At 41.0% G+C, this 19177-nt stretch overlaps 1 protein-coding gene across 3 annotated transcripts in view; it reads right to left on the reverse strand.

The window, feature by feature from the left end:
- FOCAD (focadhesin) overlaps nt 1–19177 on the reverse strand; it is a 194538-nt gene that overhangs the window by 46878 nt on the left and 128483 nt on the right. For all 3 annotated transcript variants that reach the window (XM_029052840.2, XM_029052841.2, XM_029052842.2), the window contains 6 exons: nt 16998–17090; nt 12614–12702; nt 8563–8604; nt 4482–4590; nt 3585–3701; nt 1386–1624 (listed from right to left, as the gene is read on the reverse strand). In XM_029052840.2, the coding sequence (XP_028908673.1) occupies nt 1386–1624; nt 3585–3701; nt 4482–4590; nt 8563–8604; nt 12614–12702; nt 16998–17090 (689 nt within the window). The remainder of the gene's footprint in view (nt 1–1385; nt 1625–3584; nt 3702–4481; nt 4591–8562; nt 8605–12613; nt 12703–16997; nt 17091–19177) is intronic.

A 19177-nucleotide genomic window follows, 5' to 3' on the forward strand; every position in this document is an offset into this window, starting at 1 on the left:
TCCACAGGTGTAATTTCTATTCCTGGGCTGTGCAAACACTAACAGAACTCTTTCATTACACATAGTGCCCTAAACCTGAAGATCTTCACACACTCAACGCAAACATCCAAGTGGCATTCATAAACCTTGAAACTCGTGAAGCCGATCGGTTCCGAATGACCAACGTCTAAACTGATCGACGGCTACTACTAATGCCCCTGAGGAGCAAATCCATACTCATTAGAAGCAGTTCAGTGAGTTGTATAACCACCAGGGCTCTAAATGGCAGAATCTCTTCTACTTCCATCACTTTGGGTTTAGTGCATTAGGAAATGGAGAGAAAGGAGGAGCAGGGAGATACACTCTTCCTTTATTTATTGATTCATTTATGTGTATTAATGTCCATCCTCCCCTCCAGCCTGTGAGCTCGTTGTGGGTAGGGAATGTGTCTGTTATATTGTACTCTCCCAGCGCTTAGTACAGTGTTTTGCATGCAGTACGCGCTCAGTAAATACGATGGAATGAATGAACAAATGGTCAGGGGCAAAGGGGGACTTCTACTAAGTAGCTTCTGAGGAGCCCTAAATAACTTTGGGGAAGTCATGAATAATAGATTCATTGCTCGCAGGAGGGAGAGTGGCTCTAAAGCCATGACTTCTGGTGCCCTAAATGGCTCTGTTGTAGGTGCCGGGGCTGATTCCAGCACTTAGTATAGTACCTGGCACTGAACAAATACCACTTACCATTAGTATTATTATTATTGTTATTTATTAATTCCACAAGCCCCAGCAGAAATTAAACTGCAATAGAAAGGGAAAGGAAGTTGTTTAAGCCCCCAAAAGGCAGAAGTGTTGGCATTTTTTAATGGTATTCATTAAGGGCTTACTATGTGTCAAGCACTGTTTTAAGTGCTGGGGCAGATATAGGTTAATCAGATTGGACACAGTCCCTGTCCTCCATGGGACTCACAGTCTAAGTAGGAGGGAGAACAGGTATTGAATCCCCATTTCACAGATGAGGAAATTGAGGCTCAGAGAAGTTAAATAACTTGCTCAAGGTCACACAGCAGGCAGTTGGCAGAGCCGGGATTAGAACTTAGGTCCTCTGACTCCCAAGCCCATGCTCTTTCCACTAGGCCAAGCTGCTTCTTCAAGTTGGCATTTCCCTCAACTTGTCCCTCACCACAAAAGATTAGAGAACATTGGATTGCAAAATATAAAATGAAATTCCAAAATAAAATGCAGTACAATTTAGTGAGCCCCATGTGGCCCAGAGAAGACCTGATTCTTTTGTATCTACCCCAGCACTTAGCACAGTGCTTGATGCACAGTAAGCTCTTAACAAATGCCATTATTATTATTATAATTGTTAATTATCATTGGGAACCCCAGAGCAATTTAATCTACCTGACTTTTTCTTCACACAAACGAGCAAGAAACATCCCCAAAGCCAGGCCCATGTGGACTTGAACAGTTTGAGACTCATCAGCACTTGGTTTCCCAGGTAACCTGGCAGTCAGCATGTTCAGGATTTCCTCAATCTTCTCCTTGAAAGATATAATGAAAACTGGCACCAAGAGAGCCAACCCTATGGCAGCACAGGATCGGACAATGGCACTTGCTGTGTTTTCACCAGTGTAGGATTTCTAGGGTAAACCCAAAGAAAAACAAGTGGTTTTAATTGTGAGGGGCATGGGGAAAGAGAAGAGGAAAAAAGTATTTACATTACAAAACGCCTAAACAGGATTTCAAGTTATCTAAACTTTTACAACAGAAATGCACACATCTAGTGAACAGTTTATGCTTTAACTCACTTTTGAACCATTTTCTAATTCAGTGAATATCATTAAACAAACACCCTCCAAAAAGCTAGGCAGTTTAGCTTTACTGTAACTCATAATCCAGTTTCTTGATTTTTAAAAAAGATTTTAAAAAGTGCCTCTTTGGAAATGTCCAACTTTACTTCATAGCCACTGAATATGCACGTCAGGTGATATAATACAGTGTTTTAATATTTGGCCTTCTCTCAGAAGAAGTAAACAGAATGTAAACACTAGTAATCCATTCGAGGGCAAATTGCTAATCCGCATCCTAAATATGATTCTGCAGTAGAGAGGAAAAAACGCTACAGTAGAAGAAGGGAGGTTTATGTTTAGTCTAGAGATAGATTGGCAGTATTCTGACAATTTCTGGTGGGAATGCTTCCCAGAAGGATTATTTACTACAAAGGGTTAACGTGTTTTAACTTAAAAGGAAGTTGAAATCCAAAAGCAAACTATACAAAAAACAATTTAGTGAAGTTAAGGGAGGGGAGAGAAGCACTCGCTGTAAGCAGGGAATGTGTCTGTTTATTGTTGTGTTGTACTCTCCCAAGCACTTCGTACAGTGCTCTGCTCACAGTAAGCACCCAGTAAATATGAATGAATGAATGAAAAAGGGGAGAAATGGATGTGGGAAAGGAAACTACTGAGCAGCAGAACATGAACTGCTTTTCCAAAAAGCTCATGATCTTGAGATCTACTAGACAGGAGACTCATTTGAAAATGCATTCCAAGTGGCAAAAATAGCTCACCTATGACTTCTAACTGGGTTTTGCTTCAAATTTTCAGATCCGCTGGAAAAATCAGCCTTATCACGCAGAGGTAGAGCACTTAGAAGGTTTACATTCAGTGCTCACTCTGGCCCTAAGCTTGCAATACCTCATGTAGAAAGAAGATTGAAGCCTGTGCTAAGTAACGTTTGACGATAATACTACCTCATTATGATGAGACTACCACTCAAAGTGACCAGGATGCTAGAATACTGGGGATAATAGAAATGAATTTGGAAATAGGGCTTGTAAAAATAATGAGCAAAGGATAAAATATAAGCCATGTTGGGAGAGTTACTTTTTATGGTTTTTCAAGAATCAAGAAGCATTAGAAACCTCATACAGTATCTTGTTCTGGAAGGATTTTGAATTTAAAGGCCAGATCCACGGATGAGCATTTAGACAACTTTGCCATTACTAAGTCACAAATAGCAACAAAGATAATGCTCAGATCACTATAATGGGAATATCCCTGCTGAGCAAGTCCACCTAGTAACTAGATTTTGCATTACCAAACTGTCCATTTTGATCCCTAAACGTTAAATGCAAATCAGCTTCAGTCCCTGCTGAAGGCAGGAAGTGAGTATAGAGAAAACACAAAGGTAACTGAATTGCAACGTTAATTCCCGTTCTCAGCTATGGCACTGCATGGTTTTATATTTTTATCTAAACCAGTTATAATCCTCCCCCGTCAGCCATTTGACCCAGGATCATCATTATTTCTCCGAGCAATAGACGGTGATAGGGCAGACAGAATAATGCTATGGGAGAAATGGTGGCTTGGTATGAAACACAGCCAATAAGGAACCAGAAACCAAATCACAAGACACCCGGGTCTAGTTTGGATTAATCCACTGAGTCAAGTGCAGCAGAAACTGGATGACTGAGCGATGGAGTGTTTCACTTTAACAATATGACTGGTTGACTAAATTGTAGTGACTAGATCAGCAAGAGGGGATTTTCTTAGACTTAGACTGGACACTTCTTTAAAATCATCTTTATATTTTCAAACGTACATGATAGAACCAAGAATACACTTGTCCTCTGGGGTGGTAATGACCATCTACAATAGTCAGGAGGGTCTCCACCACAACAGAAATCCACTGGATGGTGGGAAGAAAATCACGTTCAGCCTGCAGATCGGAAAGAACATAATGTCACAGTGGGAAGAAAAAATAGCTCTTAATAATAATTGTCTTTTAAATTCCAAAACTACTTATGTGAATGTCTGTCTCCCCGTTTAGACCGTAAGCTTCTTATGGGCATGGATCACATCTACCAATTATACTGTATTGCATTTTCCCAAGGACTAGTATCATCATCATCTTCAATGGTATTTTTGAGGGTTTATTGTGTCCAGAGCACTGTACTAAGCATTTGGGAAAGTACGATACAACAGAATTGGCAGACACGCTTCCTGCCCACAGTGACCTGACAACCTAGTGGGGGAGGCAGACATTAATATAAATAATTTATAATATATAATTTATAGATATGTACATAAGTGCTGTGGGGTTGAGAGCGGGGCAAATATCAAATGCCCAAAAGTCACAGATCCAAGGGCAAAGATGACGCAGACTGGACAGGGAGCCGGGGAAAAGAGGGCTTAATTGGGGAAGGCCTCTTGGAAGAGATGCGACTGTAGAACAGCCTTCGCACACAGTAAGCTCAATAAATACCACTAATTGACTGAATGTAAGAAGAGAAATGGGAACCAAGGGGCATATAACTGCCAGGAAGATATGCCTGGATATAATGAAATTCAAAAACTCAGACTTGACCATGAGCAAGGCAATCATATGGGAAGGGAAGGGGCCCTCAATAACCACCTAGGCAACTCTGGAGTGCAATACCCCACCCAATATCAGACTTGCATTTTCACTAAGAGAAAAGGTGATATAAGACATCCTTACCTCTAGTCTGCGGTCAATTTCTGTGGATAGACTGCTTTCATACTTAGATACAACAACGATAAGGCTGCTTAAGGCTAGGAGTGAGTTCCCTTTAACCGCTGGATTGTCCCTATGGATGACAAAAATTATCAGTGAAAAACACTCTGCTACAACAAACAAAGGTATGGAGAAGATAAAGTACTAGCAAGAGTACTTACTGAGCACGTACTGTGTGCGAGGCAGCCATCCCCCACCGGACCCCAATAGCACTTTACATACTTAACTTTAAACTCCATTACTTCTCCCTATCTGTACATTATTTTTCTATTAATCTCCCTTGCTAGAATGCAAATAATTCCCGAACACCTTGAATGACCTCACTAGCTGACTGTTTCACTGATGTCTTAGGTTTGAACTGTTATTAACATAATAAAAGATTTCAAATGCATGTAATACACCATGAAACTAATGAAGGGAGACTGAGTTTTCTCCTTTTTTTTTTGTTCTCTTTCCTCCTGTTATTGCTATTGGTTCTTTGCTTTGTCTTTTAAAACAGACTTCCTTCCTTTTGATTTTTGAAAGCAATTTTTTCCAATAGAACCCTTAAAACTCCAAGATTATTTCTTATAAGGACAGTTCTTTTCATTCGAAACTTTATTCCTTTTCTGTTCTTCTCGAGCAGCTGGAATTTAAACCTAAATCCCTGGGATTTCTCTGACAATGAAACAGCTTTACTCAAGGCTTCCCTTTCCATATTCCATTGACAATTTTGTCAAAACCACATCAACAACATGCTTTTTGCTTCACAAAAATAAAAGAGTTGACAGATGTGGCATTTCCCAGATATGAAATTCCCAGATACAGAGGCTTCAGCTAAATCCAAATTTTTTATTAAATTTAATGAAGCAGCCCAGTGGGATTTCTCATACCTATTTGTGTTATACCACCACCTTCCCCAGCCCAGAAACCCACACCCCTGGTATCATCCTCAAGACTTTGCTCTTGTTCAACTTTCACATTCAATCTACTGACAAATCCTGTTGGTTCTTCCTACAGAACATCTCCATAAATGCCCCTCTTCCTCTCTACCCAAATTGCTCCCACCTTGGTACAAACACTGGTCAGCCTCCTCACTAGTTTCCCTGCCTCCAGCCTCTCCCCCACCCAATTATACTATACAATGTTGCACTGATCATCTTCTTGAAGTTGTGCTTAGCATACATCTTTCCCCCCATCCAAACCTTCCACTGGCTTCCTGCCTCATCCTGCAGCTAATAAAAACTCCTCATAATTCGTTTCAAGGCTCTCCACCAATTTGCCCCACTTTTCCCACCTCACTCTGTTCCAAAGACAAAATTCTAGTTGCTCCTTGCTCTGCTCTGTTCTCACTGCTGTTGCCCCATTGTGGAATTCACTCCCTTCCTTAACCCAACAGATCACACTTCTTCCCACATTCAAAGTCTTCCTAAAAACCTATCTCCTCTAAAAAGCCTTCCCCAATTAATTTTCCAGCACCCATCAACTCTTGGACTTATGAATTTACTGATACTCATCCTTAGTACTCTTGAATAAGTTTATTCAATTTTACATTCAATTATTTATTTTCACTAGTCCTGTAACTATTTTTATGTTTGTTTCCTCCATTAGAGTGAACAGTCCTTGTGGGCAAAGACTGTATCCTGTCTTCATTCGGTACTTCCCATCTATCTAGTAGAGTGCACTAGGGACATTCTGTAAATAATACCACGATTACTGGTCAATTTGGAATGGAGGCAGAGGAATGGTGGGGATGGTGGAGAGCTACTTTAATTACTAATTTAGATAAACTGCATCCATACCTTTTTGAATGATATTCGTTAAGCGCTTACTATGTGCCAGGCTAAGGGCTGTACTAAGGGCTGGGGTAGATACAAGTCAGTCAGTCCATCATATTTATCGAACACTTACTGTACGCAAAGCATGGCGTAGTGGATAGAGCATGGGCCGGGGAGTCCAAAGGTCATGGGTTCTAATCCCGGCTCTGCCGCTGGTCGGCTGTGTAACCTTGGGCAAGTCACTTCACTTCTCTGGGCCTCAGTTACCTCATCTGTAAAATGGGGATTAAGACTGTGAGTGCCACGTGGGACAACCCGACTACCTTGACTCTATCCCAGTGCTTATATGGCACATAGTAAGTGCTTAACAAATACCGTAATTATTATTATTCTTATTACTAAGTGCCTGGGAGAGTACAATATAACAATAAAAAGACGCAAAGCTAATCAGGTGGGACACTGTCCCACATGGGGTCATAGTCTTAATCCCTTCTTTTCAGATGAGGTAACTGAAGCCCAGAGAAGTGAAGTGACTTATCCAAGGTCACACAGCAGACAAGCGGTGGAGGCGGGACTAGTATCCAGGTCCTTCTGACTCCCAGGCCCAGGATTCATCCACTAGGCCACACTGCAGAGAATCTGAGAGAAGGAAAGTCGCATAAACTACTTGGCTGGTGGGTGCTCTGTTCACTGTAAGCATTCAATAAATACTTCTGATTGATTGACCGGTCACAGCTCCGAGGCGGGTCTAGTTAAACTTCTTGTCGCCCACTCCTGAGGGTGGTAGTTCCAAGCTCAGTCTTGGAAATCCACTTAATCACGGAAGATGGAAATGATGGACAAGCTTCGGTTCAGTCAGGAAGATTTCACGACTGAGAACCTGTATGATAGCATGGAGTCTAGTATTCGTGGTTTGTATAGCACCTCTCACACTCTCTTGTCCCAGCCCAACGCGTTCCCGCTGGGGCAGTGGGCGGAACAAGTGAGGAGACGGTCAGGAAAATGCAACTTTTCTGCAGAGTTTAAAAGAATTAACCATTTCTAAAAGGAAAGCACTCAGGTGAGGAAGTAAAGCTAGAGAACTCCTAACTTAAAGGGAGCAAGAAAGAAATTGAAAACATGATCAATTTGAAATGGAACACACAAGAATGGGCTTTTCAGATATTTCTATAGAGCTCGGGTGCACAGTAGAGTAGACTGCAGGTTACTTATCTAGAGTCAATTCCTAGAACCTAACGGGCAAGTTATGTAAACTTGGGAAAACCACTTAGCTTCCTTGGGGTTCGACTGCTCCACATGAAAATGATTTTGACCTACGTCATATAAATAGGGTGAGAATTAATTCGATTCAAGAAATGAGAAAACAAGTGCAAATATTTTAGATACTAAATAAAAACAATTTGAGCTCCTAGAACGTATGCGGTGTCTCCTGAGGGGGTAAAGGATATACATGCTAGTGATCAAATATATTTATATTAATGTCTGTCTCCCCTGTAGACCATCAACTCCATGTGGGCGGGGAACATGTCTACCAACTCTGTTGTATTGTACTCTCCCAAGTACTTCCTTAGTATAGTGCGCTGCACATATTAAGCACTCAATAAATACCAGCATTCAATCACCTTGTCCCTCCCACCTCACCTCTCTGAGTTCCTATTCCGACACAGCCCACATACTTCTAGACTGTGAGCCTCTTGTTGGGTAGGGATTGTCTCTATTTGTTGCTGAATTGTACTTTCCAAGTGCTTAGTACAGTGCTCTGCACACAATATATTTTCAATAAATACGATTGAATGAATGAATGAATATTTCGCTGCTCTAATGTCAACCCATTCACTGTACCGTGATCTCGTCTATCTTGCCACCAACCTCTCGTCCACATCCTGTCTCTGGCCTGGAATGCCCTCCCTCTTCATAACCAATGGCCACCAACTCTCCCCACCTTCAAAACCTTATTAAAAGCACATCTCCTCCAAGAGACCTTCCCCAACTAAGGCCCCATTTCCTCTTCTTCCATTCCCTTCTGCTTCAGCCTTGCAGTTGGATTTACACCTTTTACTCCCCCCTCCCTCAGCCCCACAGCACTTACCTACATGTACGTAATTTATAATGTCTGTTTCCCCGTTGCCTGTAAGCTCACTGTGGGCAAGGAACGTGCCTAACTAACTCTGGCACACTGTCCTTTCCCAAGCACTCAGCACAGTGCTCTGCACACAGTAACCACTCAGTAAATAAGACTGATTGATTGATATAACTAGGAAATGTGCTATCTTATTGAAAAATCTTACTTCGAAGCCAACTTGATAACATCGGTGAGCATGTCTCTGACCCTGAAACAAAGAAAAAAAAATTAGTCCGGTTTACAATTCAATAGGAACCTATCAGTGACTCACCTCTAGCCAGCTAACTAATAAGAACTTTCTGGTCATGACAATCAGTTATTTGATTGTTTCAGTAGAAGGGGGAAGTGCTATAACAACAACCTAAAAAAATGGCGCTCCATTTTGCCAGGCTTAAACTGAGTTCCACAAAAAGCATATCTCCCCTAATGGGTCTGTTCCAATTTTGAATTTAAGAAAATCAAAGTCCAAAATAATACGTAATAATATGATCATCATATTTTACAGACACTTTTATGAGAAAATGTACTAACATCAATTTCTCCCCTGCCAAAAACTTCCCACTGGCAGTTTCAGCACTTTTGCCTCTCCTAAAGCACTTAAATACTCACAACTCAACTACCTTCTCATAGTTTTGCATTCCAATCAAGACCAGAAGAATTTTCTTATGTTGCAAATAATTAACAATCCAATTACCTAGTCCTATATTAAGCTGTCAACTTCCTAAAAACGATAGCTCTATCCTTCAATCAAAAAAGATAGCGTACACAAATATCACAGGCCCATTCTAAAAGAATCAAATAAATGTTTCTTTTAAGTAAGATTATGACTTCTGCTTATAATAACTTCATAAGATGGCATTTTCTTTAATGTACAGTTGGTCACTTTTTATCTGCAAGGCTGAAGAAATAGGAGACTATTTCCCTTCCATCTTAGACACACATTACTTCTTTGGGCAGGGAAAACATCTACAATATTAAATTAGTCATCAATGTCTCTTAAAAAGTTTACATGGGTTTTACATTTCATTAAGGAAATCAAAACTGCACTGGCTTTAACCTTTCTGGATTATTATGGCCTCCAGACTTCTAGTGGATACATGGTAGCTATATCCTATCACTGTGCACTGGCCTACCTTAAACATTCACTTGTGTGGGGGCTGATCACTGTATATTCCTTTCACATAACAGCATGACATGAATCTAAATAAATCTGGTGGCATTTACATAAAACTGCAATCTTGTCAGACTCTAGTTTTCCTTTTTTGAAGGTGACTGCACCATTTTCCTTATTTGCTTTGCACTGTATCCTTTCCAAATCATATCCTGCAGTGAAGCTATTTTCAATTGTGACCTAGAGAGTTGTATTTCTATTCCATCACAAAGTCAGGGAGTCCCCCAAACCCTATTTCTTTTGCTTAGAAATCTAAATTTTCTGGGAAAGCAAGCCTCAATTTTACTTGTCAGATCAGCTCTCTCTTTCAGGACAACTGCCTACCTCTTCCCTAACTACATGCCACCTTCACCAAATCCTATTTAAAGGGTGAAAAGTATAACATCTATATTTATTTCTAAGTAAAAAAATTTCAGGTTTTTAAATAAATAGTAAATAAAAAAAGGTATAAATGGAATATACGTAAAATATCAGTAGTTCCATAGAAGTCTTATCTACTAATTCTGTTGTACTTTCTCAACCCCACAGTGCACAGCTCTTCAACACAAGAAGCACTCAATAAGGACCACTGATTAACTGATATCCCTGCAAACTGTTAGCTCATTATGGCCAGGCACCGTGTCTGCTAATTCTGTTGTACTGTACTCTCCCAAGCGCTTAGTACAGTGTTCTGCACATAAAGAGAGCACGGGCTTGGGAGTCAGAGGTCGTGGGTTCTAATTCCGACTCCACCACTTGTCTGCTGTGTGACCTTGGGCAAGTAATTTCACTTCTCTGTGCTTCAGTTCCCTCATTTGTAAAATGGGGATTAAGATTGTGAGCCCCACGTGGGACAACCTGATTACCCTCTATCTACCCCAGTGCTTAGAACAGTGCTTGGCACAGAGTAGGCACTTAAATAGTATTATTATTAATAAATACCACTCATTGATTGATTGACCGAAAAACATTCATTGGAAATATTCATTTTCTTGGGGTGAAATACCAAATTGGGTGTAGAATCCAGCATACCGACCAACCACTCAAAGACAGACAAGGAGGGAGAGAAGTGAATTAAGAAGGTCAACATGTCCTTTGGGAAACTGGTGAATAGGGTGTGGTGGCATAGCATTATTTAACCTTCTCTATAGTTGTGGGACTTGGATGCCACATAGGCATTACAATCAGCTCCCTGACCAGTCCCATCAAGCACCATTTCCAGACCTAACTCACTATCGAAAGGCAAAGTAAGATCTTGGAATGGTGAGATTCTACAATGGAGTCAGGCTCCTCGCGTCAAGGCGATGCTCACCTCAACACAGCTATACGGGGCAGGACATGTAAACGGCAGGGACTGTCTCTATCTGTTGCCAACTTGTTCATCCCAAGCGCTTAGTACAGTGCTCTGCACATAGTAAGCGCTCAATAAATACTATTGAATGAATGAATGAGGGAATAATAATAATAATGATGGTATGTGTTAAGCATTACTATGTTCCAAAGACTGTTCTAAGCACTGGGGGAGATAGAAGGTAACCAGGTTGTCCCACTCAGGGCTCACAGTCTTAATCCCCATTTTACAGATGAGGTAACTGAGGCACAGAGAAGTTAAGTGACTTGGCCAAGGTCACACAGCAGACAAGTGGTGGAACTGGGATTAGAACCCACGTCCTCTGACTCCCAAGCCCGTGCTCTTTCCACTAAGCCACACTGCTTCTCTATGCATGAAGGCAATGTCTCTACACATAGACGGAAATGCCTGATGGCAGGACACTGCAACAACTGCTCTGTGGAGACCTGAAGGGGGAAGGCCAAAAGCAAGGGGGGCAGAGGAAGTGTTTAAGGATCAGGTAAAACAAAGCCTCAGGCACTACAGCATCCCAGCTGAAAGCTGAGAATCAGTCCCTGAAGAGAGACCAGCATGACACACTATCAAGGAAGGGGTGGTTCTCTTGGAGCAAAAGCTTCGGATGGAATGAGAGATAAGGAGGCAAAAGAAGAAACAGCACCAGGCACTACAATCATTAAGAACACCATCACAGCAAGGGACAACCTTCTTCAATGCAAAATGTGGCCGGGACTGTAGGTGTCCCAGCAGCCTTTTAAACCACATATGCATTCACAGGTGAACTTGATCATCAATGGTGTTGTCTTTGAATAACACCTTGAAGGACAACTATACATCCATACGTAAATATACAGCCCTAAGCCAAACAAAGCTCTGGGTCTTTAGTCCTCTCCTCAGTTCCTTGGGTGTTTTGGATCTCTCATGAAGTTTCTTCATAGCAGATAGGAAAAACATGAGTTCTACCTCTTGAAAACAAAACAAAAAAAAAGGCCCAAGCAGAAAATAGCATCCTTTCATCTTTACTTCAGAAAGAAAATACCCATTATTAGATAAAAGCAATATAGAGTTTCGGGCGGGTTTGAAAGTATACCCGGTGAGGAATAGCATTAATCAGACGAGACGGTCTTCCCAACAATCTAAAAGTTTGCATCACTTTTTACCTGCAATTGGTTCAGATATGAAAATGAAAAAGATATGGTCGGGGTGAAATTAAAGTCTGGACATGATACAAAATTATAGTGAAAGATGCCTTCAAAGACTAAATTGCTTAACTAAATATGAAATGGTAGGCTGAGAGTAGGGGAGAGATTTTTTTTTTGTTACAGTGCATACCAACTCTACGGTATTGTATTCTCCCAAGTGTTAAGTACAGTGCTCTGCACACCGTAAGCACTCAATAAATATGAATGCTTGATTGATAGTCCCCTGCAGTTTATAAAACTTTGCAGGTCTTGTTCACGATAATTTTAATGAAAAATAAAACGAACATATATACTTGTAGACACACCTATGACTATTTCTCTTCACTTATGAACACCTCTCATCTTTCTTTAAAAACGCACCTAGCAAATCATACGTTTTTTCCTTAGCACTCAGAAGTTAAAACATGCAGCAGTAAAGCCCTTGAAGTAGCTCTCTTATCCCCAACCCTTCACCCCCATCCCCCACCCCAAAGCCCCCATGTCACAAGTGATGAGGAACAGAACATAATTCCCTTACCAGAGCCAGGCTGTAATTTTTTTGTTCTGCAACTCTTCAGGATTATCTTTTCCATGTTTTAACTGCATGTCCAGATCTGCCTGCCTCCCCTAAAAAGTCAGAGCACAAATCAGCAAGGTAACTTTCATGGTTGAAATCACCATGACATTTCTGGGGAAACAGCAGGGTGACAGATGTAACCTTTCTCTGGAGAAGCATTTCATAATTGTATCTGATTTTTTCTTGTAAGGATATTTCATTAGAGAATCAGTGGCTGAAGGAACAGAACTACATCTCCGAACACTGTACGATTCTACTACAAATAAGCCATTGTCTGCAGTTTACCAGTTAATTCTTCCAAGATTTGTTAGTGCTATTATGCATCCAAGATCAGTTTGGACAGATTCCTTAAAGTTATTTTGCTCTGCAAGTGAAAGCATAAATGTCATATTACAACGGAGGCTTGAGTCACACAGGACGCTACAAGGTCTCAAAGGGATAACTTGCTTTTCTAGTTAAAGACCCCCATTAAAGGACAGGGGGCAAGAGGCATGGGCAAAGGTGGGTAGTTCAAGAGTAAGATCAGGGATCCTGGGAAAAGGAGATTCAGGAAGACTAGTGACAAAATATAGGCCCCAGAATTCCCTCTGACCCCTTCCTCCTCATTTGAGCAAACCCCTTTTCTGCTACCCACTCCCTCTGCCCTATAAGAGGAGAACCCAGCAGGAAGCAGAGCAAAATTATTATTATTACGGTATTTATTAAGTGCTTACTATGTGCCAAGCACTGTTCTAAGCGCTGGGGTAGATACAAGGTAAACAGATTGGCTCACGAGGGGCTCATGCCTCTCATCTTTCTTTAAAAACTCACCTAGCAAATCATACTTTTTTTCCTTAGCACTCAGAAGTTAAAACACGCAGCAGTAAAGCCCTTGAAGTAGCTCTCTCATCCCCAGCCCTTCACCCTCTTCCCCCACCCCAAAGCCCCCATGCCACAAATGATGAGGATCAGAACATAATTCCCTTTTCTTAATCCCCTTCTTAATCTTAATCTTAAATCTCAAATCTTAATCCCCATTTTACCAATGAGGGAACTGAAGCCCAGAGAAATGAAGTGGCTTGCCCAAGGTCACACAGGAGACAAGCGGCAGAGCCGGGATTAAAACCCACATCCTCGGACTCCCAAGCCTAGCCTCTTTCCACTAAGCCACGCTGCTTCTCCCTGAATTACGATCTCAGACTGAAAATTGACAAGGAAAGCTACTCCTCCACCTCAGTCCTTAACAGGATGGATGCTGCTCGGTGAGCATTTCTTCAGACACATGAAGGGTGTTTTGATGACCATTCTTGCTCTGTTAAAATAAATACATTTCTATCACAAGTGCAGCTGGAAATATTTTTACGTGAATGTGGGGGGAAAAATGGAACTGCATGATGATTCAAGCAGGGCGAAATTCTTTTGATCGTTTAAGATCCACCTCACAAATGGGGAAAGGATGGCAGGTCTGCTGAAACTGGACTCAAAATGGTGACACAGCTGTCAGAGCTGGTAAGCCATCTGAATAACGTGTACTGTCAGCACAAAAGGTGTGGATTGCCTCTGCTGGTAACAAGGGCTGATTTCTACACTTCTTGAATTGGAAAGAAACAGACCCTTGTTCTTTGAAATTTTACAGCCTCTTTGTTTCCTTGTAAAAGGGAAACAATTACAGCAAACACTCAAGTTATGTTTGTTTCCTTGTTTTGTTGGTCATTTCTAATGTTTTGCCAACCTTTCACTATATTTTCTGCCATTCTTTGGCAAAATGAATACCTGAATTGTTTGTGATAAAGCAAGAGTTCCTAGCAGATGAATCCGATATAAAGATTAGTGAATGATGATCTAGCTAGCAAAATAACCCCGATACCACTGCCTATTACCCATTTGTGGTCCTTTCTAGAGAGAATTCACATTTTTGTGACTGTACACTCTAGACTGTAAGCTCCTTGTGGGCAGGGAACCTGTCTACCAATTCTGTTGTACTCTACTCTCCCAAGCGCTTAGTACTGTGCTCTGCACACAGTAAGCGCTCAATAAATACCATTGATTTTCTGATCCTGTACTGGAAGGCACAGCTGAAAATGGACCATGGTAGAGGCAAGACCTCAAAGTCCTGACTATGAGTTTGAACTTGGACTGTTAGAGGCATTTCTCATAAATAATGAAAGGTTCTAAGGCAACGCTGCTCTTCTTTCCCATAAAATCTCTATAAGCATTACATTACCATTGTCAGAACTGTGAGAACATATACATGTCTCCTTAGATGTGGAGGCCACTACCTTCTGTCTCTTCTTTAAATCTAAGTAGTTCAAACTCTCTCTGTTTTCCTCAGGTCCCCCGATGAGAGGGAAGTGGATGAAATCCAGGTGGCTCACTCCACTAACAAGAACAAAGGTACTAAAGAGCAGGGGATAAATTAGTGGATAAGTAGGCAATCATCAGGGGCTAGGTTCAAGAGCTTTCTGAGTTGCCATGATCTCCTCCCTCCTCTCCACTCAAATGGACACCACACTGATCCAGGAGCTAGTATAGCTAGTCTCCTTTCTCAAATCCATACTTCACTCTGCTGCCCAGATCATTATTTGGAAATGTTATTCTGCACACATTTCACTGCTCCTCAAAAATTTTGAATAGTTACCCATTCTTCTCCACATCAAGTCAGAAACTCCTGGCCAACAGATTTAAGGTACTCAATCATCTCCCTCCTACTTATCCACTCTCCCACTCTCTTCCCCCACTCAACCTAGCTCACCTGCTTCATTCCCCTCAAGCCAATCTACTCATTGAGCTTCATTCTCATCTCTGTCTCACCACCAATCTATTACTCACACACCCCACCTGGAAATCCCTGCCCCTAACATCTGGCCGACCAGTACTCTCCCCATCTTGAAGAAGGCCCTTTTGAAATCAAATCTCCTCCAGATGGTCTTCCCAGATTAATTTTTCAACTCCCCACCTTATATCTTCAGTGCTTTCATGCCACCTAAGCACTTGAATACTTTTTTATGGTATCTGTTAAGTGTTTATTATGTGCCAGGCACTTTACTAAGCACTGGGGTAGATACAAGCTATAAAGGTTGGATGCCACCCATGTCCCACATGGGGCTCACAATTTTAATCCCCAATTTACAGATGAGAAAACTGAGGCACAGAGAAGCTAAGTGACTTGCCCAGGGGTCACACAACAAATGGCAGAACCAGAATTAGAACCCAGGTCCTTCTGACTTCCAGGCCTGTGCTCTATCCATTAGGCCACACTGCTACTTATCATACTGCTACTTATTTATTGTGTGTTTACTCTGTGCAGAGCACTGTACTAAGCACTTGGGAAAGTATAATACAATGAAGCTGGTAGACACAATTCCTGTTCACAAGGAGTTTACAGTCAACTGAGGGAGATGGACATTACAGTAGATTATGGATAGGAGAAACATTACAAAGATATTTAACTGTTACTAGTTGGCATTAGAGAACCCTTCCACTGCCCCCCACCCTTCTCCCCTTTATTTATTGCTCCTAAAAAAGCTGGAAATAAGGCTTGAGATGGCTTTGGTTTTATGTTGGGACTATAGAGAAGGAGCGTGGCTCAGTGGAATGAGCCCGGGCTTGGGAGTCAGAGGTCATGGGTTCGTATCCCGACTCTGCCACTTGTCAGCTGTGTGACTGTGGGAAAGTCACTTCACTTCTCTGTGCCTCAGTTACCTCATCTGTAAAATGGGGGATGAAGACTGTGAGCCCTACGTGGGACAACCTGATTACCCTGTATCTATCCCAGTGCTTAGAACAGTTCTCTGCACATAGTAAGCACTTAACAAATACCAACATTATTGTTATTATTACTAATGCAGTTGCTTTCAGGAAAAATATTAAGAATGCAAACTGGTAAATCAAGAATATTTTGAAGTGATCTTCTCTCTGTTTTTGACATATGAAAATTCCTTGCTTTATAAACCTACAAAGAGCAACAGAGGACAGAAAATACAATGGGTTCAGTGCATACTTCTTACATACTTGTAGTTGAGACACAAAAGTTAACCTTACAAAAATTGATATCCTTAGTTCAATAACATGGTGGTTGCATTCTTGCAAACTCGACGCTAAGGAAAATACAGGCTGTAGGATTCCTTTTGTCCGTTACACACATGCACGCATAAGCAAACCTTCTGCTATCACGGCATGCTTTATCCAAACCAGCTCTTGTTGTCTGAAGACCTTTTCCCTAATTCCCTAATAGCCTTCTAGGCAAAACTCAGAGTGAACAACATGCATGACCGCAGAACTGCATGTAAGTTAAAATATTTTCAGGGAACCTTTGGGTCAGAATGAAATTAGCCAAAAGACAAACTGCCTGCAGAATTTCAATTACCTGTAGAGCTGCATGAAAGGTTCTACTTATAAATCCAAGCCAGGAGTATGGCAGCATAATGGACCGATGCCACTCTGAGGACTGGAAGCCCACCTAGGCAAAAAATTGCACCCCAAGATAGGTTAGACTGCATACAATTAAAAATAGCAATCCACAACATCTTATTGAACCCAATTGTTTTAAAATTCTGAAGTCTTCATTTTTCAAAACAAAATTAGACCCTGTTCAAAGCTTCAAACAATTCTTGGGAAATATCCAGTTTTTTGGTGTGTTTTTTTGGGGGGGTGGTGGGGGGTGGTATGAGTATATGTTACTTGACAGACTTAAAATTAAAAGCAAATAAATGCTCATGTGAAAGAATGTAATAAGGTGGGTCCGATACAAGCTTCTTGTAAAAGAGGAGAATTCTGCAAAGTCCCTTCTCACTAACAAGAAATCGGATATCACCTATTAAATCCTACAACAGTTCTAGATAAACACAAATTTTCTACACACCCCAAATTTGTAAGAAATCTAAGAACTTAGCTTTGAAATAGAGCAAGAGCAATAAACTACTCTCAACAAAATAGAGCAAAACAAACTCATATTCAGTTCATTCATTCATTCATTTAACTGTATTTATCAAGCGCTTACTGTGCACAGAGCACTGTACTAAGTGCTTGGAAATGCAAAGTATCATAAAATCCTATCCTGCATCTGTTCTATAACCCTAAAAATGTACTCTTTAATCAATTTGGCTGAAATAAAGAGAAATGGACTATGCTCGCATTAAGCCCAGATGGGAAATTTCATAACCCAAATCCAAAAAGGTCTTAGTAATAATTGTATTTGTTAAGTGCTTACTATATGCCAGGCACTGTTCTAAGCACTGGGGTAGATACAAGCAAATCGGGTTGTAAACAGTCCCTGTCCCATGTGGGACTTGCAAACTTAATCCCCATTTTACAGGTGAGGTAACTGAGACCCAGAGAAGTGAAGTGACTTGCTCATGATCATACAGCAGACACCTGGCAGAGCCAGGATTAGAACCCAGCTCCTTTTGACTCCCAGGACTGCGCTCAATCCACTAGGCCATGCCTCACAGTGACTTATATTATCTATTAATTAACTAACCCCTCCATTGCTTCCTCAGCACCCTTGGAATCATCTGTAAAATGCTTATTTTAGTATAGGGCTACAGCCAGCTAAAGCAAAATGAAGAGCATGCATGAAAACCTTCATCTTTTGCACACTGTCTACTACACTTCTGGTGTTAAAAAAAGGAAGACCTCTGTGCTCCAAATAAGAATGCTTGAAATGCCAGTTCAACATAAAATTTCTTGCTGAGGAACAGCAATTTGCAAACACAAGGGTGTTTGGGATAGAAAGGAAAGCTACATTCTTTTTGTCTTGTTGATATATTTAGGGATTACATGATTGGATCAATGTCCCATTGGTGTAATTTTGCCCTGAAATTGAGCAAGGTGTTTTGCCTTTCCTGTATCTTAAATAAAAATCACTCAATCAGTTAACAATTAAAATATCAACTTTACCCTTGACTAACATCAAAAGCAAATTCCTTTCTAGGTTTTTAATGTAGCTGAAACTACAGAAGAAAAATCACGATAGTACTCTCCCAAGTACTTAGTAGAGTGTTCTGCACACAATAAGCTCTCAACAAATACCACTGATTGACTAAAGGGACCAAGGAAAGGAATAATGATCCAAATAGAAAATTTAAGATAAATGCTCAAGTAAAAATTGGAGACAAACAAAGCTACTCTATTCAATGTTAAAACAAAAGCGTACAAATTAAGGAATTGTCATGCTCCCAGGATGTGTTAATTTTTTACAGGACTTCTCATCAGTTGCTCCCAAAAAGGCAAAAGTGTACTCTATAAACAGGCACCACATTTTTTTTTCTTGGGCCTACAGAATGAACACACACACGCACACACACAATTGACACCATACGAATCACTCAAATTTTGCATTGCATCCCTAGAATCCAGGAAGGAGGACGACTCAATTTTCTGCTAATATTGCTTTTGTTTACGCATCAACTCCCTATATCTTCTTCCCCTAGGAAGAGGACAGGCAGGAAACCACAAGGGACTTACATCTTCGCTCAAATAGATGCATTTTGGGTATCCTTTCTGTCACGTGCATAATCACCTAGATAGGGTCCTCTCGCCTTTCTC

The sequence above is a fragment of the Ornithorhynchus anatinus genome, chromosome X2, assembly GCF_004115215.2.
Source record: "Ornithorhynchus anatinus isolate Pmale09 chromosome X2, mOrnAna1.pri.v4, whole genome shotgun sequence".
Taxonomy (NCBI): domain Eukaryota; kingdom Metazoa; phylum Chordata; class Mammalia; order Monotremata; family Ornithorhynchidae; genus Ornithorhynchus; species Ornithorhynchus anatinus.